This window comes from Monodelphis domestica, chromosome 2, assembly GCF_027887165.1.
Source record: "Monodelphis domestica isolate mMonDom1 chromosome 2, mMonDom1.pri, whole genome shotgun sequence".
NCBI classification, from domain to species: domain Eukaryota; kingdom Metazoa; phylum Chordata; class Mammalia; order Didelphimorphia; family Didelphidae; genus Monodelphis; species Monodelphis domestica.
In genome coordinates this window covers 356,996,277-357,022,667 of record NC_077228.1, presented here as the reverse complement: position 1 = coordinate 357,022,667, position 26,391 = coordinate 356,996,277, and the positions used below count along the sequence as shown (strand labels likewise).

Here is a 26,391-nt window from a genome sequence, read left to right as displayed (position 1 = left end):
CAAGAAGCAATAAAACCAACATCTGTCAATATTCCACAGCAGATAAGATCATAGTGGTCCAAAGTTCAGTGATATTTCAGGGAGCATTCCCTAATGGCACATACAACTCCTAGGGAAGGTTCAATTTAAACAGGGAGATACCATATTCTCCTTAGTCCTAAATTGGAGTAGCTGCTCTGGCAAAACAAAAGCCAGCTGCACTGCCCTTCATTTGGTATGGGTAATTCTAGGGTGAGGGTTCTTAACCTGAGGCCCATGGATTTCAAGGGAGTCCATAACTGGGACAGGAAAAAAAAATCTTTATTTTTATAACCTTTGGTTTCCTTTGGAATCCTATGTGTTTTGCTTTATGCATTTAAAAATATATTTCTGAGAGGGTCCTTAGACTTTACTAAATTACCAAAGAGAATGATGACACAAAAAAAGGTTAAGAATTATTGCCGAGGGGGCAACTGGGTAGCTCAGTGGATTGAGAGCCAGGCCTAGAGATGGGAGGTCCTAGGATTAAATCTGGCCTCAGATACTTCCCAGCTGTGTGACCCTGGGCAAGTCACTCGACCCCCATTGCCTAGCCCTTACCATTCTTCTGCCTTGCAGCCAATACACAGTATTGACTCCAAGATGGAAGGTAAGGGTTTAAAAAAAAAGGAATTATTGCTTAGGGGATCCAGAGTGTGGGAGACAGTAGGGAGGACAATTAGCTAGACTAAACCCTTTAATGTAGCCTCTTGAATGCTGTTGCTCTAGTCATCCTTCTTAGCCACAATAAGCTATTATTAATATGGTGCAGAAGAATTGATATGATAAGTACTGAGGATTCAAAGGCAAAAACCACAATATCCCTTTTGATTAGCTTCCTTATCTGGTAACTACTTCCTAGCCATAAAAAGCCACCTACAGTTCAAAATGGACATTTACTTGGGGACCCTGGGAGTCTTTCTGATTTGACTATTGACAGCAGCTTTTCTTGTAATATGATGCCAGATGAAGAAGTTTCCTCTTCTTGAAGCTAACCTGCCTGCTTTTGTGATTCAACCATCTTGGAATACAGGAAAGATTACTTAAGAACAGCCTGATTGCTTCATCTTTAGAAATAACAAAGCTCTCCATCACTTCAACTTACTTCCATTCCCTTTTCCCCCTCTTTGGCCAACAACTTTTGCCCTGGGTGGCAGAGTCATCGCTAACATATCTTATTCAGAGTGACTAAAACCCCATCCCAGCAGAGAGTTCTCTTTTCAAGGGACAGTTTCTCCCTTCTTTGGAGCTGACACAACATCTAACACTGAGTAATGCATATAGCAAAGTGGTAATTTTCCATTTGATGAATTCCTCAGACAGATATCAAATATCACATATCAAAAATATGATGTACAACACATGGAAGTGACAGATGATGACTTGCTTGAAAGAATTAATGTCAATGATATCAGTGAAGTCATATAAAACAAGAAACAAGGAATGAGTTAGAATGAGAAATAGCAGGACAGCCTGAGTACTGCCCTAGGACCCATGAAGCACTGAAAGAATCAGTCTTTGGGTAGATAGTCTTTGTAGGATTTATGGGAAGACATAGACAAGAATCACATAAGCAAGAAGGAGAAGATGAGCCATGATCTCTACAGGTTTAATATCTACATTCCTGAGATCATATAACCTCAAACAGTCATTTATCAAGCACATAACTGTCTTGGGTGCTAGGGATGCAAAAACAAAACAGCAATAAAAAAATGAAATAGTACCAATTATTGATGTTACTGGAAACTCATGTTATACAATAGTTATCAATACTATTAGAAACTAATGTTATACAGTCATATACCCTACTGGAAATTAATGCCTACAATTTAAGGATTTTGAAAGAAAGCCATTGAAATATGTTTTAATATCTCAGCTCTTTGCTTCTATAACATCCTCTGAGAAAGGGGTTGGCTAATTAAATATTTCAATTGGAGTGCTTCTACCTTTAGTTTTGACTTTTATATTCTATCTATATGCAAAAAATGAGAAAATATATAAAATATTTCTGTGATGATCCCTTGGAGAACTCTGGAAATTCAGGCACACGTTGCCTTTCAACTCTATTTCCAGACCTCCTAGAACCTACTCCTAACTGTGGCAGATTTAGAGATAAAACAGAACAAAAACCATTGGAGAAGAATTGCTACTAGAGACCTAAATAGAGAAGGTGGTCATGATAGGGGAGATGCATTCATTCATACATCAGACATTTATGAAGTATCTAATATGTGATTGCAGCACACATTCAAATGGGACTTAAATATCAACTAAGATTTGCATTAAGTACTGACTGGTTTTGATTAGAAATCAAAATGATAGAAACCTTGGACCAGTCTGCCACCTTCAGGATATTTTCCCAAATAACCCAAACACAATGATTCTGGATCCCATAGGTAGTGAATTCTAATGTGAAACAATTATAATCAATTATGGAAATTCACTTTTGTAACAACTTTGTTATTATGAATTCACACTTATCTAACAATTTAACTGAACACTTAAAATCCAAAGTCTCAAAGGAATTGTTGTTCAGTCATTTTTCAGTTGTGTTCAACTCTTTGTGACCCCATTTGGGGTTTTCTTTGTAGTTTGTTATTTCCTTCTCCAGCTCATTTTACAGATCAGGAGACTGAGGTAAATGGGGTTAAGTTACTTGTGCAAAGTCACACAGCTAGTTAAGTGTCTGAGGCAGATTTGAACTTCCTGACCCCAAGCTTGGCACATTACCCACTATGCCACCTAGCTGTCCTCCAAGAGGAGGGGGAAAGAAAATTAAAGCAATTAGGATGAAAAAAAATGCACAGCTCATACAGGAACTACTTAAATATAGATACTGTAGTCATTAGAAAGCCATCTGCAACTTCAAAAATGTTTCTTGTTCCTTAATATATTCCTTTGTTTTCCTTAACATTAATTTTTTTGGCACTACTTAAGCTTAAAATTCTCTTAGCAGTTCTTTTTATGCAAATAGTAATATTTGTAAAGAAACATTAGGCAGTTCATGAATGTGTTAGGTTAGAAAAGTTAAAAAAAAGAGAGAGAATGAGATAGAGAGGTCCCTGCCTTCAAGGAACTTAGACTAGTGGGAAATGAGATACTAACAGTAATGATAAATGGTGTTATATGATATGTACATTAGTAAGATAAAGCAAAGCAATAGCAAAATAATATATATGAGTAAACATTCCCCAAATCTTGTATCTACATCCCTATCAAATGAGATAGTATTGATGAAAAGCACTTACCATAGTGTCTGGCACATAGAACTTAATAAATATTTATTCCTTTCCTTTTTTTTTTTTCTTACACCTTTTCCAGTAAGAGAACAGCAAGTTCTGAGGAATGAGGGGAAAAAAAGAAAGAAAAAGGGTAAGGAGAGAAAATGTAAGAAAATAGATAAAGAACTGTAATTTAAAGTTTTGAACCTGACACTGCAAAATGAGCAAAAACAAAGCAGAAAAAATAGACCTTAGGTACAGGAGAGGAACCTAGGAAGGAAGTGATACAACTAGGATAAGTGAAGAAAGGATTCAAAATTATAACTGATCAGGCTGGAGTATGGATAGGGAACTGAGAAAGAAGTAAACTGGAGAAATAAGAGTGATGGGGTAGGAGCAACAATAAGAAAATACTTTTTAAATTTTTGTTTTTTAAAATAATGATGGTGTTATCCTTACAACATCCTCAGAGAGTTAGGTTCTGTAAATTATCCTCATTTTAAAACTGAGGCAAAAAAGGAAATAGATGATTTTCCCAGGTTCAGATAGCTAGTAAGTATCTGAGTCTGGATTCGAACTCAGGTTCTCTTGACTCCAGCCTCAGAATTCTATCTCCTGAAAAGAAAAAAGAGCAAAACCTTTACAAAATTTGTGTGCCAGTATTTTAGAGGTCAATTTTGGAATTTGTTTTGCTTGACCTATATATGTATAAAATATTCATATAGATATAAATATTTATAGTCTCTGTATGCATAAACCCATGTTTGTATATGTAAACAGGTATGGACACATGTGTATCCATATGGACACTGCATATACATGCAGATATGTTTATACTATACATGTAAGAGCTTAGATATGATATGCTATGTATAAACTATAGATGCTGTATATATACATATATGGACACTGCATATATGTACATACACATACACACATATATAATATGTATATACATATCTGGTCAAGCAAAAAATATCCCAAATCAATTTCTAAAAATATTTATTAGAATGGATTACATGTCAATCCATTAACAAGTGTTTATTAAATGCTATGTGATAGGAGCTTAGATTACAGACAAAAAGAATTCAGCAATTCTGGCTCTCCAGGAATCTGCGGTGTCCTGGAGAAATAACTTTGGCTACTGCATGGTTACAAACCTCTGCTCTGCCACTCACTGACTATCTGACCTCAAGAAAGTCACTTCCTCTTTCTGGGCTTTAGAGGGAGTTGTGCTGGATGGCATTTCTTTAGCACTTCTAAATGGTTGTGTTAGAGAAAGAGTAAAGATACAAAAACTCCTTATGAACATGAATCAACAGTCATTTCTGAGGCGCTCATTACCATCAGAGGCACTGGGAGAAAAGAAATTTCATAGTGAAGAGAAAACCTCCACGAAAGTGGCAATCTTCTTCCGGGTCGTCAGATGGCGCTGTCAGAACTTCCAGTTTCTTATTTTTCGGTCGCGCACCCCGCTTGTTCAAAGGTTGCGCATGCCCACTCGGCGGTGCCCGGCAGGTTAGAACGTAGGTTACCCGGAGCTTCCCATGTGCTGCCAGGTTCCGAAGCGGGAGCGTCATGGTGTGAGAGAAAAATGGGGGCCAGGGTGACTCGCGCCTTTCGAAACTTCAACCTGGATAATCGCGCCGAGAGGGAGATCAGCAAGGCGAAGCCATCTGTTGCCCCCATGCACCCAACTACCAAGACACTGATCTTGGAGGAAGTCAGCCGTGAGTAGTCCCCAGAGGGCCGTCGTCCCCGGGATCGGAGACGCCTGCCCGTTGCCAGCCCAACTGGCAGTGTGGGTTGGATTGGATTCAGTTCAGTTCAGTTCAGTCCAAGACAGTAAATGCATATTAAGCCCCCCTGTGGTGTGCCAGGGGCTATGCTAAGGCTAGAGACCAAGAGAGGCAAAAGACGATCCTTGTCCTTAAGTAGTTTACGACCCAATTGTGAAGACTACTTGTAAATAAATATATACAAAGTAATGTATTTGTAGAACAAATGGGAAATATGTAAAAGGGAAAGCACTGGGTTTGGAGAAGGCTTCCTGTAGATTGGAGTGAGAGTCATCAAGCGGTCCTTCATTAGAAGCCGAAAAGGCTTTGGCGAGTGGGAGATGGATGAACAGTATCGCCCAAGTCCTCTTTTCCTCCTTTTTTTTTTTTGTCGGAGCGGAAACCGGGGCTTGAGGAGATTGAAATAACCTGCTCAAGGTCACACTGGTCAGAAGCGTCAGAAGAGGGATTTGAACCCAGACTCTAAAGCCCAGAGCTTTTAAATTTACACCAAGCTGAAGAGTCTTGTGCCTACCCTGTATCCCGTGAACCTTGTTTTGACTTTTAAAACTCTGGATACCAATATTTGTTTCTTTGTAATCTTGTGTTCTTTGTATAAATTTTAATAGAAGCGGTTGGTAGGAGTGCTAAAGGAGCTCTTTACACTAAAAAATTAAGTTGAGAACCCCACCCTAGTCTAGGCAGCGACCTTGAACTTGCTTTATTTCTTGTAGGAGGAAAAAGGAAGAGATTTGGCTCCTGTGCGGGACAGGCTGATTAGGAGAGGAGAAAAGCCAGATTCCAATGTGAATTGCAGAAATCTTAGATGAGGGAAGTTTAAATCCTCTAATAAAAGGAGCAGCCGAAACCCCTGAATGCTTAGGAAGGTGTAGCCATGATGACATTGAAACTTTGTCCCTTAGACGAGCCTTTAATATTACAAATCCTCCACTGTTTTAAAATTAGTTGATCTTTAGACAGGTGTGTTTTTCCTTCTCTGTGACTCAAGGTGGTGCGTTCTGGGAAATGTAGTTCCCAGTTCTCTAGTCTGGGATTTAACAGTGATTCTTGTTTTTTAGAATCGTAGATTCATAGCTGAGTGTAAGGAACTAAAGAGGTCATTTTATCCAGGCTCCTCGATTTATAGATGAGGAAACTGAGACCCAAAGAGATGAAGTGACAATGCTTAAAGGTCATAAAGTTAAAAGCTGAGCTTGGATTCCAGGCGGCAGTTTGGTAATTATTTAGGTTTCAGGCAATGGACAAGCATTATGTGTGAAGCTAAGTCCTGAGGATACAGAGAGAAAAGATTTCTTTGATACTTAGATTTTGATAACAAAGATTCAGAACCTTTAAATGATTCATGTGGATGCCATCCAAATATGTATATTATAGAAATGAAGTTTAATATAAGTTAACTAGTTATGTTATCTTGCATTATATATCATATTATATTATCTGGTACAATATTCCTGGAGGATTTGATACCAAGTACTGAACTCTTGAGTCTGAAACACTATTTTGAATTTCAAATTTACTACGAATTTTTTAAAAATTGTTTTATCAGATGGCCTTTATGTATAAAGTGATAATAAAGGTGACTATCTAGCTTCTGAGTAAATACACAGCCTTTGTTTGAGAGTATTTTTATTTATTTGGAGTTTTTTTGTTTGTAATTGGCCCTCTCTCCTGCTCCCTCTAGGCCATCCAGAATTGGAAGAAGTAGTTAAAAGAAAAGATGACAAGCTGCTCACATTATTAAAAGAAGTATATGTTGACTCCAAAGATCCTGTTCCACAAGTGCAGGTAACTGGCATTTTTTACTTGTTGGTACTTTTTTTTTTAACTTTTGTGGGTACCAGGTTGTTATATTCAATACCATTCTCACCTTATTGCAATTGGATGCCATGGGAAATGTGATAACTAGTAACTGATAAAACAGAGGACTTTATAGGTATTTAGCAGAAGCTTTGTATTCTGTAGAACCCTGAAGAGTTCTAGGTAAGAAAAATAGCAGTTTGTTTAGGCAGTATAGACATCTTCAGAAATAAAACAAAAGTTTAGAAAAACATTGGTTAGATAAAATTCTAAGAATTCAATTCTGTCAGATTCCCTTGTATTTGGGGGATGATCAGTGGGTACTCCCTCTAGTGGAGGAGAAAGTATTTTTCTGTTTTTTCTATCTTTCATTTTCTTGGTATACCCAGCAAAAGGGAAAGCTGATGCTTTTATCCCTGTGGTTTATTTTTCAGGATTGTGAAAGCCAAGTGAAAAAAAATAATTTGGAGGATTATAGTGTATTGAAGTGTGTTTGCAGATATATAAATTTATACCATAATCCCTGTGTTCCTATGTTTATAAGTATATATATATATATATATATATAGGGACTCATGTGTTATACATATATAATACTTTTTTCCCCTCTTTACTAATGTTGTGTTTTTAGCTTTGGTAATATAGAGAGGACAGTACTGTTACTTCTTAAGTATTAACAATGTTTTATAGCATAATTCCACCTCTGTCAAATGGGAATAAAAATACTTATAATATTTTCCTCAAGAGACTTTTGTGAAGATTTTGTGAAAATCAAATGAGATAATGGAAGGGAAATGTTATACAAATCATAAAATAGTTTATAGGTGTTATTAGAGTTTACTTTGAAATTTAAATGGATTTATTAGCTTTCTTTTTACTGGTATAGATAGAAATCCCTCTTTGCATTCCCATACTATGTGATTTTTACCATGTCCTCCCATTCAATTGTCCATAAAAGATCAACTGTAAAGATAATTTTAGGGTTGTGACTTAAAATCCAGATTTAATTGGTCGCCAAGGGAAATCTCAAATAAAATACCCAAGTCAGTCTGGAAATTTATGGTAATTTAATTTATATAGAGGGCAGGAATTTAAGGAGTCTCCTCCTCTAAATGCCCATTCTTTTTAGTTCTCATCTTCTTTGATTAGATTATATCTTTAGAATTACTTAACACTTCTTTGTTAAGTTCACCTTTTTGTGAGTTACTTAACCTTTTTGTGATTAATTTAACCTTTATAGTTACTTAACACTTCTTTGTATTAAGATCTTAAAATAGACAACTTAAAATTCTAGCTTCACTATAAGGTAAGAGTTAAGTACCTTCATCGTTCAATCAGGAGATTACAACTTTATCTTTCCCTAAAGTACAGTTTAAGTAGGGTGGAGTAATTTAGAGTTCCCAAGACATTCCTGATTTTGTTAAACTAAGTATCTTCATTGTTACAATCAGGAAATAGCTAAATCCAATCTTCATACCACTCAGATTATTTTAATATTTCTAAGGTACTAATATAGATTGTATAGCATTGTCTCATTCCCTCTACATGAGCAGCCAGCATTATTTTCTCTTCATCCATGTAATCACTGGTGTCTTTTATGACAATTCTCATGAATGTGTTACCACTCTAAATGTTGTAGACTGTTTGTGCCCTGTGGGTCATACATACTTTTGATTTTTCTAAGGTTCATTTTGCTTCACCATTTTGAATAATATATCATCACTCTGAAAGTATGAAATAGCTGGACTTTTGTAGTAGTCAGAAGCTTAATATTATTAAAAGGGACTTGCATTTTCTCAAATATGATTCTTCTAACTACTCAACTTGGCCCAGGTCACTGTCTTATCTGTAGCACCTCTCCAATACATATAGACTCCCTCTCTGTGAGAGAGGGATGGACTTTATATAGACATATGTGCTTGTGTATATATCCATGTATGTATTATGTTCCTATCAAAACTTCTTGTCCATATTTCTTAATGCCCTCACTTTTCTCTTTTTCTCTCATCTCTTCCATCTTCTTTGTGATCTTGTCTCAGCAATGCTTGCTTCCCTCTTTCCCCCTTCATCATTCCCTTCCTTGTGCTTCTTCAAATTCTGCTGGCTTTGAGCCCTTTCAAACTGAAAACTTTTAGGTTCACCCTAGCCTTAAAAAAAAAGAGAGGGACAAATAAAACCAAAGCTCTAATCCACGCTATAGCATTATTCCTTTGATTCTGCCTTGTCTTCAAGATATCATTTGATCTTTCTCTTTCCCCTCCCTGTCAGACATTCATAAAGTACTCTTTACATACTGATTCTGGTCCATCATCTGACATCTCTTTCAATCTGAATTCTTCTGAACTAGTTTTTTTCCAAGGGCAGGATTATTTCATTTTTTTTTAACCCTTACCTTCCATCTTAGAATCAATACTATGTATTGGTTCCAAGGCAGAAGAGTGGTAAGGGTTAGGCAGTGGGGGTTAAGTGACTTGCTCAGGGTCACACAGCTGGGAAGTGTCTGAGGCCAGATTTAATTCTAGGACCTCCCATCTCTAGGCCTGGCTCTCAATCCACTGAGCTACCCAGCTGCCCCCAGTATTATTTCATTATTGCTAAATTGAATGTCCTTCTTTCATTATTTGACTTCATTGTGGCACAGTGGACAAAATCCTCCTTCTTGATGCATTCTTCTCCTTTGGTTTTTATGATATTATATTCTCATGGTTCTCCAACTCATCTGACTACCACATTTATACCTCCATTGCTGGCTTCTTAGCTTCCTTAAAAGTTGGTGTTCTCCAAGACTGACCTAGGCCTTCTCTGCTCTTTCAACATGTTCCTTGGTAACCTTATCTATTCTAATGGCTTCAGCTGTCACCTCTATGTGGATAACTCCCTGTCCTTTTTTACCAACCTCCCTAAATCTTTAAACCTATGTTTCCAACTTCTTGTTTGTTTGTTTGTTTGTTTTTTAATGGAAGTTTCTTTGGCCACAATCTTTATATGTCTAAAATAGAACTTAATATTTTTACCTTAAATCTCCTACCCCAAATTCCTTTTACTGACACTAGAGACAAGGTGGTATTAGTGGATATAGAGGTACCCTTGGAACCAGGAAGATTTGCAATGGAAGTCCTGACTCAGATGCATGTGATTGTGAGTGATTTACCTCAGTGCCCTTGGTAATTCTCTAAGTCTTTAAATTACAGAGAAGATATGAACCTGCACTGGCAAAAGGAAGTTCCTCTCCTAAAGCTCTCAGATATGCTTCTATGCCTATCTCTTTACTGATTCTATCCTTCAATTGTGACTTTAACTGAGAGATGATATTTTGCAAAAGAAATGAGTTTGCAAGCAAGTGCCATAGCATGTGGTGGAGCAGGAAAGAGAAGAGGGAGCCTGCTTAGAATCTTGGAGTTTCTTGGAGGGGTTTCTGGGAGTTGAACTGCCAGCTGGAGGAGTTGCTTGTGAACTCTGAGGAGAGGGCCAGCTCTGAGACTCCTACTCCAGCACTTGGAAATGAAACCCACTTCACTTCTGCCAAGGATTTCCTATCAAAACTGGGATCTGCATAGTCCTGGAACCTGTCCTGTCACCCTGAGAAGAACAAGACCAAAGAGGGAGCTGATTTGTGTTGCTTAGTTTACCTTCAGGGGTTATCCCTTGGGGGTAGACTGAACCACTCCTAATTCCTGACCTCTCACCAGCTTCAACTAATACCTAGAGACTTATTCCTTTCCTGAATTCAGCCTAGGATTAGTCAGCATAGATAGAAACTAGATAGAGAGGAGATTCAGATTGGCCTCAACTTTACCTGAGGGCTGACAAGACTTGACATCGATGCTTGTTTCATTAGCTTAGGGAAACCTTACATCTCTCCTGATCCTATCCCTGTTTTATTTCATACAAATAATTTTTCACTGAGAAGCAGTTAGATCCATCATACTGAACCGTAAGGGGGAGAAACAGTCTTTTGGATTTTGTCCTGGAGAGAGAGTTTTACCTTGACTGGGATGAGCCAAATTCCCAGTCAACTGTCATTGATATAAGAGTAGGCATCCATGTTATTTCCTTTGCTAGATTAGTATTTACTAGTCATTTAATATTTAACTATGAATTGACCTGTTGAGTGGATAAATTCCGTGGACTACCAATATACTTCTTTGTCAGTTTACAAAATAAGTATTTTTGCATTCTCTTAACTTTTTTCAAATAACTATGAATTTCACTGAGAAGGGCTGGTAGTATTCTACAGCTTAGATATTAAGAACTTTTAAAATTTGTGAATAGGAGATTTTGAAGAATATCAATATTGAGAGTGAATTCTCCTGTTTGAACTTTGAATAAGACATACTCCAAGACTCTGGTGAAATAAGTAGATTGATTACTTGACCTGGATGGATGGTATTTTGATCAAGTGTTCTACTCTGTATCAGGCTGTAGGCCCGGTCTGATAGGCCTCAGACCTGATTAACTGATACACCACAACCTGACTACTGTATTTTATTTTTTTAAAAAAAGGTTTATTTGAATATTTCACCACAGGGAAAGGAAGGAAGTTTCCCTAAATACTATTTCTCTAGTTCTCCTCCCACCAATCTAAGAGATCCTCACGGATCATTTCTTCTTGTCTTGCTGCTGCTTATTTCTACTCTGACTGCCTTTGAACCCCAAAACCCTATTTGGCTTCCTGACTATTGGCCCCCCCAAATATTTTTGGTAGATAAGTTATAGTTTAGATTGGTTTGATAGGGTAAAGGTGAATGGCAGAGTCACATTAAAGGGTCCAGCCAAAATGGCTGCAGCTTCACTTTGCTAACAGACAGATCTCTTGGCTCAGGTGGCTTCTTCTCAATAAATATGATGTCAAATAGGCAACTGGAACATAGGAACAAGGTCAGTGGGAAAAGATGAAACCTGGGTGGATAAAGTCTCTGTATTAGAGACCAGATAGTTGATAGGAGAAATCTCAGGTTCAGGACCAATGGCTTCTAACAGAACATCTATTATTCCCCTGGCAGGAAATGTTCTCTCCCAGCTCACCAAGAGACAGGAACACTCCCTGCAGCACTCTGTTCGTCTCTTTATATATGTTCCTGACACTCTTTGGAACCTTTTCCTTTTGTGCTCCATGCATGAGACAACATTGGTTTGCAAAGCCAAGAATCTGTCTTCTGTAAACTCACTCATCTGTCTTTTCCCTCTTACACTGGTGAGCACCTTAGGAGAACCAAAGCACTGGGATTATTGGTGTATTAGTGTTATATTGATAATTACAATAATAAATCTCCATGGTTTGGTCCAAGATGAACCTAGCTCATACTATATGAGCTATATGAGGTTGTATATACACTATTATATTCTCTTATATTTTGATAGATCTCTTCTCTAATTGTTATAGGTAATTTCTGGAATTATGATTCATTAGGGGGTGGAAGGAATCCTGAATTTTTAAAGACCTGTTCTTGAGGAGCATAAACTGGCAGATCCTACTCAGCTTTGGACTTTGGTGTGTTGTCCAAAGGGCAGGTTGCTAAATTTAGAGAGGCTTGTCACCAGAAAGTAACTGTTCCTTAAGGCATGAATTCTTAACTTTAGATCCATAAGCTTATTTTTAAAATATTGCCAGTCAAGAGTCAATAAACATGTATTTTATATGCTGGGTACTATGTATGCTAAGCACTGAAAAAATATAAGAAAAAGAAAAGAAAAAGACCATCCTTGCCTTTAAGGAGGGTACCTTCTAATGAATGAAAATAGCACAGAAGGAAGCTGAAAAGGGGAAATGGAGAAGTTCATTTGAGTGAGACATGAGAAAGTAATTGCAGCCCAGTGAGAAATGAAGACCTGGCTGGCTTGGGTAGCCAGGAGTAATCCCAGCAGAACAAAGGTATACACCTAGGGGTAGCAGGGGCAAAGGGTGTTTTGTGAGGTTCAAATGAGGGCTTAAGGGATTTTCCAGGGCAAAGACATTTATAGACATAGTAGAGGATTCCATAGTTCAGCCTGATGAAAATTAAAGAGGTGTGTGTGGGTCTTTGTATCTGTATTTTTGTCATTATATTTCAACATAATTGGTTTCCTTCATAATTCTATTTATCTTACACATTTAAAAATATTATTCTGACAAGAGGTTGATATGCTTCAGCAGTCTGCCAAAGGGGTATATAACACACAATAAAAGGGTAAGACATCTTGCTCTAACATATGGAAGGATTCTAGAATAGATTATTCATACTGATAAATATGGAGATCTTTTGAAAACTTGAAGTCAATGTAATATATTTTCTTCATCAGAATGTATATATCATCTGCCTATGCAGATCTCAATACCCCAATAACTTCTACTGTTTCAGAAAGTTGCTACAAACCAAATCAAACCAAACCAAAACAAAACCCAAACTGTCATCCTGTGACTCAATCTGGTGTTGAATCTCTCCTACTTTAGCTTGGCTGGTAATTGGACAGTAGATAGGAAGTACATCACTGGGTCCACACTTGAAGTCTCTCCAGTTTGGTAAATAGAACCTGAAGTCTGCAGATATTAGCCTTTAAGAATGATGAATTAGACTTAGTAGGATGGTGAAGGATAACATAATACAATCTTTCACTGAATTGTATTCTGATGCTTCATTATGGCTGACCCACTGTTCTTGAAGGCCTTGCCTGTGGAATGTAAACTGGTAGGTTTTACCCAGCTGGCAAGGCTTTGAACAAGGTCTACTGATGGGCTCCATGCTTGATTTTGAAGACCTAGTCTAAGTCCAGAAAAGCCTGTCACCTAGTTGGCTGAAGGGGGAGAGTTTTTTGTTATTTTTTTTATAGAGCAGTTGTTGAAGAAAACAGACTGCTGAGGTACAGATTGGGTGAGAGCTGCATCAGTGAGGAAACATCTTCATCAACACAATCATAGGACTGTGATATATTTAAGTAATATATAACATAGTCCTTAAGGCAGTGTGGTATAGTGATTAGAGAGCCGTGCACAGAATCAAAAAGACCTTGATTTTGATTCCACCACTGAGACATGCACCAGGTGGGTGTAACTCTGGGCAAGTCAGCCTTCCAGAGCTACAGGCAGCTCTCTGAAATGTTGGTCTGCATCAGGTGAGAGAGGTTTGTGAGGAGGAACTTTCCACACCAATAAAATCACATACATTTATAAAGTTTTAATATATTTTATACAATATAATAAAGAAGAGGCAAGAGGTGAGATATGCTGAATGAATCAAACCATTGACCCTGCTTTGCTACCACCTTCTCTCAGACCTAGATGGAGATAGTCCTGAGCGCCAAAGTCCCAGGAACAATAAACCTCTCCTGCTCTTCTTTCAGCCAGACACCCCACCCCCCCAAGCCACCATGCAGATAATGAGCCCTTGTGGAAATATGACTTGGTGACCACCTCTGCAAATGCTTCCACCTTCTCTGAAGACCCAGAAAAGAATCTTCTCACTGTTTTAGCCCTTGGCACTGTCAAATGGTTCAATATCAGAAATGGATGTGATTTTAGTAATAAAAAGACCAAAGGTTATGCATTATTACCATGGTCTTTGCACTTGCCCCCAGGAATCACTGGGCTTTTCATTCAACTTGCACCTGAAACCTATATTAGTTGCCTACCTCTCATTAGTCACTCAGTAAATAGTAAGTGAACATTTTTGAAGCACCTACTATTTGCCAGGCACTATGCCAAGTGCTAGAGATTCAGAGAAAGGACAGTTCCTTCAAGAAGCTCACAATCTCATGAGAGAAGACAGTACATAAAGAGGCAACAAAAAAGAAGCTGAAAAGGGGTGGAGAGAGGGTACTGGATGAGGGGGCATAATGATGCCAAGAAGAGTGCAGCTGATTAGGAAATGATTTGACAGTGCCCTGGCTCCCCTCCTTCAGTGGTGGGTCTGAGTTGAGTTTGGTGATGTCTACCCTCCAGGAAGAGGGAGGGGCTCTAGTGGCAGGGGCTGCTGAGGAGATGGGAATTTCAGATTGATGATCTTGCAGGATGATGAGTTACTATAGACCTTGAACTCCTGGAGTTCAGCCATTGGAAAATGATGAATATGAAAGCCTTGAGAGGGAGGGACTGTTGTTTTTTATTTGTATCACTAAAGCTTTTGTTGTTCAGTTGTCTAAATCTTCATGATTCCATTTGGGATTTTCTTAGCAAAGATACTGGAGTAGGTTGCTATTTCCTTCTCCAATTCATTTTACAGATTAGGAACTGAAGCAAACAGGATTAAATGACTTGCTTACACATCTAAATGAGACAAGATTTGAACTCAGGAAGATGAGATTTTTTTTTTTTACTTTAGGCCTGACACTCTTATCTGCTGTACCACTTAGCTGTCCCTTGTGCATAGTAAATACTTTTTCATTCATTTATTCAGAATATAAGATGCATCCACCTTATTCTGAATTCCACTCTGTATTAGGCTTGATTCACAAATCCTTCAATTAACCAGACACTAAGATAGTTTGATGTGTTTAATGGCAGGATCAGGGCTCTAGGAGACTTGACAGAATTGAGTGATGGGCAAGATCTAATAACCTAAAACATAAGAAAATTATGCACTTGACTTCAAAAAATTCAATGTCACAAGCATAGAATCATTAATAACAGTTTATGTTAAATAAGGTTTTATTGATCTATGAGTTCAATAAGAATCCAAAATGTAAGATAGCAGCCAAAAAAAAAGTAATGAAATCTTAGGTTATATCAGTAGAAATATAGTGAACAGAAAGAAGAAGGTGATAGGTTTGATGTATTCTTTTCTGGCCAAGTGACATCTGGAAATTTCTAGTTGTCATATTTCAGACAGGACTTTGACAAGTTGGAATGTATCTGTAAAAGCAAGTTTGTAACATCTGAAGATTATTTGGGGGAAAAAACCAATCCTGAACTTTCTGGATTCAAAGGCCTACCTTTTAACAACCAATATCTCCATACTTGAACAGCTTACATTTATATATCATCTTAAGTTATAAAAAGCACTTGCCTTGCAACTATGAGGTAGGGACTAGTTTGTTCAGCTCCAATGAATTCTTTTTGTTTTTAAGTTAAAATACTTTAGTTCAAATGTGGTCCTGCTATTTCTGCCTCTGTGTCCCGTGGACAAGACATTTCACCTCTATGGACCTTAATTTCCTTATCTGTAAAATGAAGGTTCTAGACTAAATTGGTCTCCCTAGTTTCCTTTTAGCTCTAAGTTCTCTCTATCCTCTCTGGGCCTCAGTGTCCCTAGCTGAAAATTAAGAGATTTAGATAAAATGATTTCTGTTATCTTCAATTCTGGCAAAACTATAGTTTTAAGTGAGACTGGTTTATGGATAATAATAATAAGCTAAAGGAACCAACAAATTGAAGATATATATTAATATAACATTTAATGATGGCCTATGTTTTGTTTATAGCAGAGTTTTAGGTAAGATGTAAAAAATGTAAAATATGGACAATTGAATGTTTTTCATGACTATTATCTTAAAATACTGTAATTAATGTATTTTATCATGTTTTGAAATCATTTTCAGTGAATTAACTCCTCTGATGCATTAATAATAACACATCAATTTAAAGCAACTTCATTGGGATAGAAATAATTTCCACACTAGAATCATATATATTTGAATTCTAATACCTGAAATTTCAGAATATTTATAACCTAGTTATTCATGATTTTGTTATTTCCCATAATGATGATTTTTTTTTAAATAAACCCTTATCTTCTGTCTTAGAATCAATACTGTATATTGGTTCTAAGGTGGAAGAGTGGTAAGGGCTAGGCAATGGGAGTTAAGTGAGTTGCCCAGGGTCACACAGCTGGGAAGTGCTGGAGGTCAGATTTGAACCCAGGACCTCCTGTCTCTGGGCCTGGCTCTCAATCCACTGAGCTACCCCACCCTATAATGATGATTTTAAAATTAAATTAAGCAAATGTTATTTGTAGATAATTTGATTTTATTAAGTCATTTACTCTAAGCTTTTTTTGTTTCTTTATGCACTTATCATTTTAGTTGCATTTATGATACTATACACAAGCAATTATGATTATAGATTCACAGAAATTTTAAAGCTTTTAGAAGGGACTTCAGAAATCATTAAGTCTGACACTTTCAAGGACACATTATTTTGGCTTGTAAGATTGAATCTACCTAGTACTCATCTCTCATCAGTTTAGTCCACCCCTCTGATTGGATCCTCTGGCTTAAAGGGACAGTGACATGGACTTCAGGACCTGTATTTAAGAACTGATCTTAACCCAGTTTATTACTACATTTCCTGTTAACTACCATACTTTGGGACTTGGTTGAGTTTGAGATGCTTCCATGATGCCAAGTGAAGAAATATTCAATAAATAGTTAAGATTGTGGGACTATAACTCTGGGGAGAGACTGGGGTTGACTATATATAAAAATGGGAGTCATCTCCATGGAGTTGATAATAGAATTCATGGCAATGAATGAGCACCAAGAGAGATGGTGTAAATAAAGGGAAAAGGCCCAAGACTGAGTCTTATTGTAGACCTATAGTTAGATGTCAGCCAACTCAAAATAAATGATACTATAATGATTAAATAACAAGGCATTTTTAAGAGCTTTGTGTATGCAAAGCACTGTACTAACTGTAAGGATACAAATAGAAAAATAAGACAAGAACTCACCTTCTAATAGGAGGAAGAAAACACATAAGAGATTTAGATTCCCAAGGTTCTTAGTATACAATAGGAAAACAGAAGTAATCCATCTTCTTTAATGTTTTTTTCAGTGGCAAAAAATGTTTTTTTCTAGTGTTGAGCCATTTGTCAATACCAAGGACTAATGTGGGGAAAATGTGTTCTTTTCCTGGTTTTCAGTTTTTTACTGACCAAATAGTGTATCTCCTTGCTGGGTAATAACATAATTCTGTGATATTTTTCCAGACCAGTATATCAAATTACTCCTTTTCCAGCTAGCCTAATGATTATTTCCCCTGCTTAAAATCTCCTGCTTAAAAATCTCATTTCCCACCTCCATGCCTTTTCTTGGAATGCCTTCCCTCCTTACTTCCTCTTCTTAAACCCTTCAATTCACCTCTGATTATACCACAGTGAAGTCTTCCATTTCCCTTCTTCTGTCTGCCATCCCAATCTGTTAGTGCTTTCTCCTTTGTCAGAGTATCTTTTATCTAACTCATTTCTGTGTATGTTTCATTCCTCCTAAGGAATAACTCCTTGGGAGCCGGGACTATTTTTCTTTTTTGTTTTTATTTTTTTTATTGTCAAACACAATGTCTGACATGTAGTAAGCTTTTAACAAATGTTTATTGAGTTGAATTGCCTTCCTAGGAGACTCTCCTGGTTAAAAATATGTGCTTGTGCAGCAAGGAGAAATTTAACTGAAAAAAAAAAAAACAGCCCAAACTGTGAAATTTTCCAAATGTAGGCCAGCCTACTTCCTCTTCCTGTTTATGTCTTGGCCTTCCTTGTTGTCCATCTGTAGTGTCTATGAAAGATATATGTACTAAGAAATAAACTCAGTGAACTATCGCTCTAACTGCAAGTCATCATCTAGGTCATTTGAAGCCCTTGCCTCCTTGGCTTCTCCTGGGTGGATTGATGTGCCTGTCATCTCCTGGTAGCTCTGGGATCTCCTTAAAGAGGCCTCCAAGTATTGTAGGGATAGTCTCAATAGAAGAGGTTATGGATCATATAGTTTTTCAGCCTGGCTCACTGAAAAAGAGTTGTTTTATTCTGAACTAAAACACTGAAAAGAACTGAGCATTTTCATATATAATATAATAATAGTTAAGATGAATGTAGCTCTTTAAGGCTTACAAAGAACTTTATATATATATATATTTCATTTGGTCTTCACAACAGCCCTATAAGGTAAGTACTATTGTTTTTCTTCTTTTTATGTAGTCCCCAGTAGTGAGAATAGACCCCAATAAAATCAGAGCCATCAGCTAGAAATTGCCAGACACGTGGTCTGCTCCCCAACATGAGGAAAGCAAACTTTTCCTACTCCCCAAAAAGGTGTCCAACCAAGAAAATAATAATACAGTTCTGTGAGAAAAGCATACAGAACTGGGTCATACATTGATATGCTACCTGTGATTTATTAACCTATAGAAAACACTACTTAGAGCCACTTTGGTAATCCACATCCATTGTTTCCATCTTGTAAATCATTACCAATCATTGTTCCTGCAAAAGGCTTATCTAATTCCTCAGCCTATGTCATGTTCCCTATAAAATGTGTATTCCAACTCAATAAACTTTGTCACCACCCAGCAAGAGGATGTATGTGTGTCTGGTCTGTCTGTCTGGAGGCTCAGCCCAGCTCATTTTTTTCATTCTGGTTTAATCACAAGTAATTCATCAAGCAGGACTTGACATTTTTATAGATCAGGAAACTGAGACTGAGCTAGTACATATCTGGGGCCAGATTTGAACTTGGGTCTTCTGGATACCACGGCCAACACTATTGTGGAACCTGTTCTGAAGAAAAGAAGGATTTTATATGACGGTACTGTGAATCTGTTATGTTCAATTTGTTTTCCCTTTTAAGTATTGGTCTGTGATCCTGCATATCCTTGAAATAAACTCATTTGACTTTATAACCCTAAATATCAAATATTTCACTACCTTACATAATAAATTCAACATGTAACTTTCAAAGCTGTCACTCATATCTGTACTCCTTCTGGGTTTCTTTCTGATCTCTTCTATGAATTTTAGAAAATGCTTTAATGACCCATGAAAGAATGTTTTACGGTAGTAGCAGTTGTATCAGAATCTTAAGGCTGACATTTACCTGCAGATGAGGAATACTTGTAAGCCAAATAATATTCCAGTATTTGTCAGGTAGAGTGGGGAAGTCCAAGACAAAAATCAGGGGGGAAAACCAGACTGATTGTTTATGTCCAGGCTATCTACAAATGTTTACTTAACTCTTAGTGTGAGGTAGCTGTCTCAGCTATTGACAACTGAAAGCATTGAACCATATGGATAGATGTTCACATTCTTTTTGCAAAATCAACTGGAAAACCTAAAGAACTTATAACTAAATAAAAGTGACTCACAATCACTGCTTAGTAGACAATAAATATTATTGATTGACTGACTGACTTGGGTAGATAAGGAGGTTGACTGTTGATTTCATTATGCATCCAATTTATATATGTGTTAAATATGACCTAAAAGTATTCCGTATTGGGCAGTTTTAAGGTGCAATTTCTTTTTTTAACTTTCTGTTATATTTTTCTCCTTAACATGCATTTATTTTTTCTCTCCCTTATCCCCATGAACAACTTCATCAAAAGAAAACCCACAAATATGCAGAATCAATCTTTGGCAGTCTCCAAAAATGTATGCTTCATTCTCTTTCAAAGTTGTTTTTCCTTATAATGTATTATTCTTATATGTTATTCTGACTCCACTCACTTTATTCTTTACTAGTTCATAGTGGTCTGTTTTCCACTAAAATTGTCCATTTCATTATTTCTTATGGTACAATAATATCCAGTTACATTCACATGCCATTATTTGTTTAGCCATTCCCCAAAAGGAGAATATATATTTCAGGTATTTTCAGTTTTTCACTACCATGAGGAAAGCTTCTATAAATGTTTTTGTACATATAGATCCTTTATATTTCATTTCTTTAGGGGCAACTTTAGGCCTACTAGTACTATTACAAGGCCAAATATATGTACATTTTAGTAACTTTTGGTTCACATTTCCAAATTGCTTTCCAGAATGGCTAGACTAATACACAGATTCACCCATAGTATTAATGTGCCTATTTTCCTGCTACCTGTCCAACATTTGTTATTTTCCTAAAGTCATCTTTGTGAATATAATAGATATATGGTAGAACCGTACAATTGCTTTAATTTTTATTTCTCTAAGTATTAGTGTTTTTTAAAATATAGTTGTTAATAGCTTTGATTTCTTCCTTTCAAAAACCACAGTCCATGACCATTTAGCAACTGGATCATTTATCAACATAGACAATCTCTTATTCTTACATATTTGAATTAGTTCTTATTCTTCAATGAGACTTTATTTAGAGAAACTTACTGCAAAGACTTTCCCCCAGTTACCTGTCTCCATTCTGATTTTGGTTTGTGAAAAACAATTTTTTTAATTGACTACTTTTACCTTCTGTGATTTCTCACTTGTTGGGTTATAAGCTCTTCTCTCCATATATTTGAAATATATTCCTTGCTCCTTTAATTTGTTTATGATGTCACCTTTTACATCTTGTTATGTATTCATTAGGAGTTTACCATGAAGTATATAGCACCTAATATCTTCTAGACTGCTTTCCAGTTTTCTCAGCAGTTTTTGTCAAATAGTGAAAGCTACCCTGGAAAGGGAGGTCTGATCAAACACTCTATTGCTGTTTTCGTGGATTTCTGTTTGTTGTATGTCTCATCTGTTCCTCTGATCAACCTCTCTATTTTTTAACCAGTACTAAAGCATTTTGATGATTGCTGTTTAATAGTATGGTTTGGTTTTTGATATTCCTTTCCTTAGCTGCTTTATAGCACTGAATACCCATAGTCAATGTTGTCATGTTTATTATGTTGGCATCATCTAATTATGAGCAGTATATTTGGGTCAGTATTTCTATAAAGTTGAGTTTTATAGTTGAATTCATTTTCCTGGGTGTGTCTTGGTAAATAGATTCCCAAATATTTTATACATTCTTTCATTATTTTTTTGTGTGAAAGCTGTTTTGTAGTTCTTGGGTTTGTCTTGGCAGGTAGATTCCTAAGTGTTTTATATTATTTACAGTTACTTTAAATGGGATTTCTCTTTAGAGTAGAGAAATGCTGATGATTTATGTGGGCTTATTTTATATCCTGCATCTTTGTTAAAGTTGCTTTGACTAGTAGGGTTTTTTGTATCTTGGAAAGACTTGTATGAACTGATGCAAAAAGTGAAATGACAGAACCAGGACAACATTATACACAGTAACAACAATATTATATGATGATCAACTGTGAATGACTTGGTTATTCTCAGCAATAACAGTGATATGACAGCTTCAAAGAACTTCTGATGAAAAAAGGCTAATGGAGTCAGAATGCAGATCAAAGCATACCATTTTTTACTTTGTTTTCTTAATGAGTTTCTTTCTTATCTGTGTGATATATGTCTTTCACAACATGACATATTTTGGAAATATGTATTGCATGAGAACACACACATAACCTATATCAAATTGCTTACTACCCTCAGGGAAAGAGGAAAGGAGAAATTGTGGATTGAAAATTGTCAGAAAACAAATGTAAAAAATTATTTCTCCATGAATTGGGGGAAAAATAAAATATTACTGGGTTGGGGACTATAGTTTTTTTTGATGTAGGAGGTAGCATTCGAGCTCAACCCTGCCGGGATCTGAAGAGATTGAGATTTTTTTTTAAAAAGTGTTCCAGGCATGGGGGTACAGCTTGTTCAAAGTCATACAAGTAGGAGATAGAAAATCGTGTATAAAGTGCAACATATAGTATGAAAATAAATAATGCTCTTCTTTATTCTCCTAATAATATTTCTGTTCTGCTGCCCTAGGTGAAAAATGCTGGTATACCTCACTCTACGGAACTCAGACTTCTCAAAGGCAATCATTTTAATCTCATGACTTCCCAGAACATTCCCAAAGGCAAAATTTCTGTGGTGGAGGCTCTCACACTACTTAATAATCATAAACGTTCTCCTGAAACGTGGACTGCAGAGAAAATAGCCCAGGAATATTATCTAGAACTGAAAGATGTCAACTCCCTTCTTACATTTTTCGTTGCTTTTGATGTAAAGATCTTCCCTGCCAATAACAGAAGGAAAGCTATATCATCCAAGTGAAAGAAGCCATCAAGTACTTTTCCCTATGTATGCCCTTGTCTTATTCTTCACCTCCTGAATGATTTAATTATGTTGTCATTTGGCTAAGTGATTATATAGCTCCCTCTTTGTGACTGAAAACTTTTTTTTAATTTAATGAGCAGCTAATTGTGTCAGACTGCTGGCTGAGTAGGAAATGTTTTGACGGTATTTCATTTTACTGTATTCTATCATGTGTTATGTCCAAATGAGTGATAAGCTCAATATCCATGTATTCCTTAGAAGTGGAAGAGGCAAGCTGTTATTTTTGGGTATGCCATAACACCGCTTCTGAAATGGTCACAGTCTCTTGTGATATGTCTGAGAGACTCACTTTGAAATTAAAGGAGAAAAATTTGTCTTCCGATTCTAGTGGAAAGTGCATTCTTCCCCTAATTTGATAAAAGAAGAATCTTAAAGCTATGGCATTTACTCTCAGAAGAGTGATACTGGAAGAGAAATAAGATAGTAGCATTTCTATGGCAGAGAACCAAAATAAAAATCAACAAAAAAGATAATATGCTTCCAAAATTATCCTCTATGATTATTACTCTATCGGATGGAAGAAAAAGAAAAGTTTAAAATTCTTTAAAATTACAAACATATTCTCCCTTAAATTACTAAATTTTGTTGATGGAGACTCAAAAATTTATGAGAAGTATTTAATTTTAATTATATAGAGTCTGGCTAAAGGAAAGTTTTTGGTGTGGCATTGTAGGGCAGTTAGAGGCAGTAGCTGAAAAGTGACCACCTCTCTAGATTTGACCTATAACAATTAGAAGTTTGGGGGAGAACTTCTGGATTCTAGATCCCAGTTAAATAGGTAACTTTGGGAAAGTCACTAACCTTCTGGGCCTCAGTTTCCACCTCTATAATAAGAGGGTAGGACTAGGAAATAATCCTAATAACTAGCATTTTTTGAGCACTTCTAAGTTCTGTAGAGTACTCTTCACGTGTTGTAAATAATCTGTAAGGTCAGGTGCAATTTCATGATTCTCTCAAACTGGTCAAATTAAGAAAGAAGATGAAGCCCAGGAAGATGTGCTTAGAAGGTTTTTTAAAGTGGAAAGAATGTTAGACTCAGTGTCACGGGAGACCTGAGTTTGAATATCATTTCTAACACTTATCTATATGACTACGAACAAGTAGCAACCTATTTGAGCTTCACTTTCTTATCTGTAAAAGGAAACTTGGAATATCAATCTCACAGGCTTCTTGTATGGTCCAAATGACTTTTTAAAGTACTTGGCAAGTCTTATATTCAATATATAAATGTTAGTTATTATTAATATTCTTAGTTTTGAATGACCAGATTAAGTTCAGTGCTCAAGTTCAGTATTATTAGCTAACAGTTATCTTATCTAGCAAGTTTAAGTCTGCAAACACTTTACATTTTTTCATTTCCTAATCTCACCTATGATTTGAGGTGGGCACTATGATAACTGTTTTACAGATGAGGACATTGAGACTGAAAGGGTAAGTGTCTTTCCCAAGATCACACAGCTAGTAAATGAAGAAGGTTTCAAACTCAAGTCTTCCTGACTCCAAGTCTTATTCCACTATGGTCACAGTGACTCCTGACCCTTTTGCTCTGAGGGATCCCTTCTGGTTCAAGATCTAACTAGAGATAATAGTTCTCTGATTTAGTTCACAGAATATTATCTGGAAGCAACTTAGAGATTTTTTAGCTTACCTCATTTTTACAGATAAAAAAAAAAACTGTGACTCAGTCAGTGACTTTGCAATCCAAGATCACATGGGTAGGTCTCCTGATTCCTATGCCAAACCCCATTATAATGAGAAGCAAGACAGGTGGGCAGTGGTGCTGTAGAAGCCAATAAGCAATTAACCTGAATCTTTTGCTAATGTTCATTAGGCCTCTGTTCTGATTTCATGGGGTGATTTCCATCATGAGTCCAGAGATTCTCTAGGCGCACAGCATGGAGGAAGCTTAGGAACTGAGAAGTAAATTAATTCCTGGAGGCATAGGAAGTAGCTCTGGGAAGAGGAAACCCAGATGCAAATTGGGGATTTTTGACAGAAATTGTTTCTAAATGCACTTTCCAAATAACCCTTATTGCTATATTTGCCACAAAATAGTACTTGTTTTGAAAAACAAGATAGCTACAGCTATGGAGTTGCTTCTAAAAATTTATGTCATGGATTTACATTATATTCTATTTTACTGCACAAAGACAATTGTCATTCTCGGTCACCAAGAGACTACCACTATTTTACTGTCCATTCTATTCTGTATGAGCCAACCTGCAAATCTATAAATATAGCCTTGGTTTAACACATGTGATGATTTCTTTCCAGGCAACTATAAATATAACTGCTGCTCCTATATGTTATATAATATATAATAAAAGTTCTTATCTTTCTGATATCCATGAAAGAAGAGGAATGGTGTAGTTTAATTCCTTTATGTTATTTTAGGAGCATGAGACATCTAGCAGTAAAACAACTGTACTCATATTCCCTTTTTCTGATTCATTTCCAATTAGCCTCAGATTAAAAACTGTAATGTCACCATATTTTTTTCCTAGCCAGGTACAATTATGGTTAAAGCCCATCATGCACTGGTAATATACTGTGAAATAAAGCAATAAAAAACGGCCACATTTATATAATGTGAAAGAGTTAAAATATTTTTTCCCTTTTAGGGACTGTTCCTTTCTTCAAAATTCTTTAATGTTTTTTATTTTTGGTCAGAGCATAATGCCTGGATGCCAGGCTGCTGGAGTGGTTTATGCCTTGTATTTTTGGTGCCATTATACCAGGAACTACAGGATATTTATTCTTCCTTCTTACATGCTTTCAAGACCTATGAATCTGAGAGGAAAAAAAAACAATTCCATAGTACCAAACTTCATGAATAAAACAGTAGGAACCATGCTTCGGGATCCGTTTCTTGGAACTTTTGACTGCCACTAAACTGCTTCAACTTCTGGCATATACCTGTTTCCTTTTGGGATAAGGTAGAAAGGGGAGTAGGGGAGGGGTTGGTGGGGAGGGAGGGTACAACTCCTGGACTTTAATCCCATTCTGTATGTGACTCAAGGATCTCAGCTCTGATCTTTTCCACAGGATTTTTCAGGATCCTAACTTCCCCCATTTGGGGCAAGTAGTATTCCATGAAATGTATTTCCTCCTAGAATTTGTCTCCTAAATTCTGGCATTTGCTCCTAGTTTTGAAGCAAGTTTTCTAGTCCTAATTCTGTTTTAGGGACCAATAGAGACCAACACAGCCAAAAACAGATGGAGGTTATCCTTCAACTCCCCATAGTCCACAGTTGTTCCTGCTAGTTCAGTGCTGATGATGTCCCATCATCTCCACCTCTTCCACTTTAAATAAGATGATATCAGAACTTTTGATTTGGAAGGGATCTTGGAGGTTGTCAACTACCCACTTAAGAATTGGTTAAACTAATGTTGAGAAGTAGTTATCCAAACTGTGATGGGAAACTGGCCATTTTGCAAGGTCACACCCCTTCTGATCGAAGACAAGTCTATGTTGTTTTTTTCCCCTTACATTGAGGTGAAATTTGTACATGTGCATCTTAGTTCTGCTCCCAAAGAAGTCTAATAATCCCTCTGCCTAGGAGCCCTTCAACTAACTATCTGAAATCAGGGAACATTACCCCTGACGTTCACTCATCAGCTAATCATTGTAGTGTTTCAGGCCTCCTCGCCATCTTAGCCAACCTC

General features: G+C 36.7%; 1 protein-coding gene across 1 annotated transcript; it reads left to right on the top strand.

Moving 5' to 3' along the window:
• The first annotated feature begins 4,709 nt into the window (after nucleotides 1–4,709).
• On the top strand, nucleotides 4,710–25,313 carry NDUFAF4 (NADH:ubiquinone oxidoreductase complex assembly factor 4). Its single transcript, XM_001367660.5, has 3 exons — nucleotides 4,710–4,969; nucleotides 6,720–6,823; nucleotides 22,375–25,313. The coding sequence occupies exons 1-3, from the start codon at nucleotides 4,834–4,836 to the stop codon at nucleotides 22,660–22,662; spliced, it is 528 nt and encodes a 175-aa protein (XP_001367697.3). The 5' UTR covers nucleotides 4,710–4,833; the 3' UTR covers nucleotides 22,663–25,313.
• The last annotated feature ends 1,078 nt before the right edge of the window (nucleotides 25,314–26,391 follow it).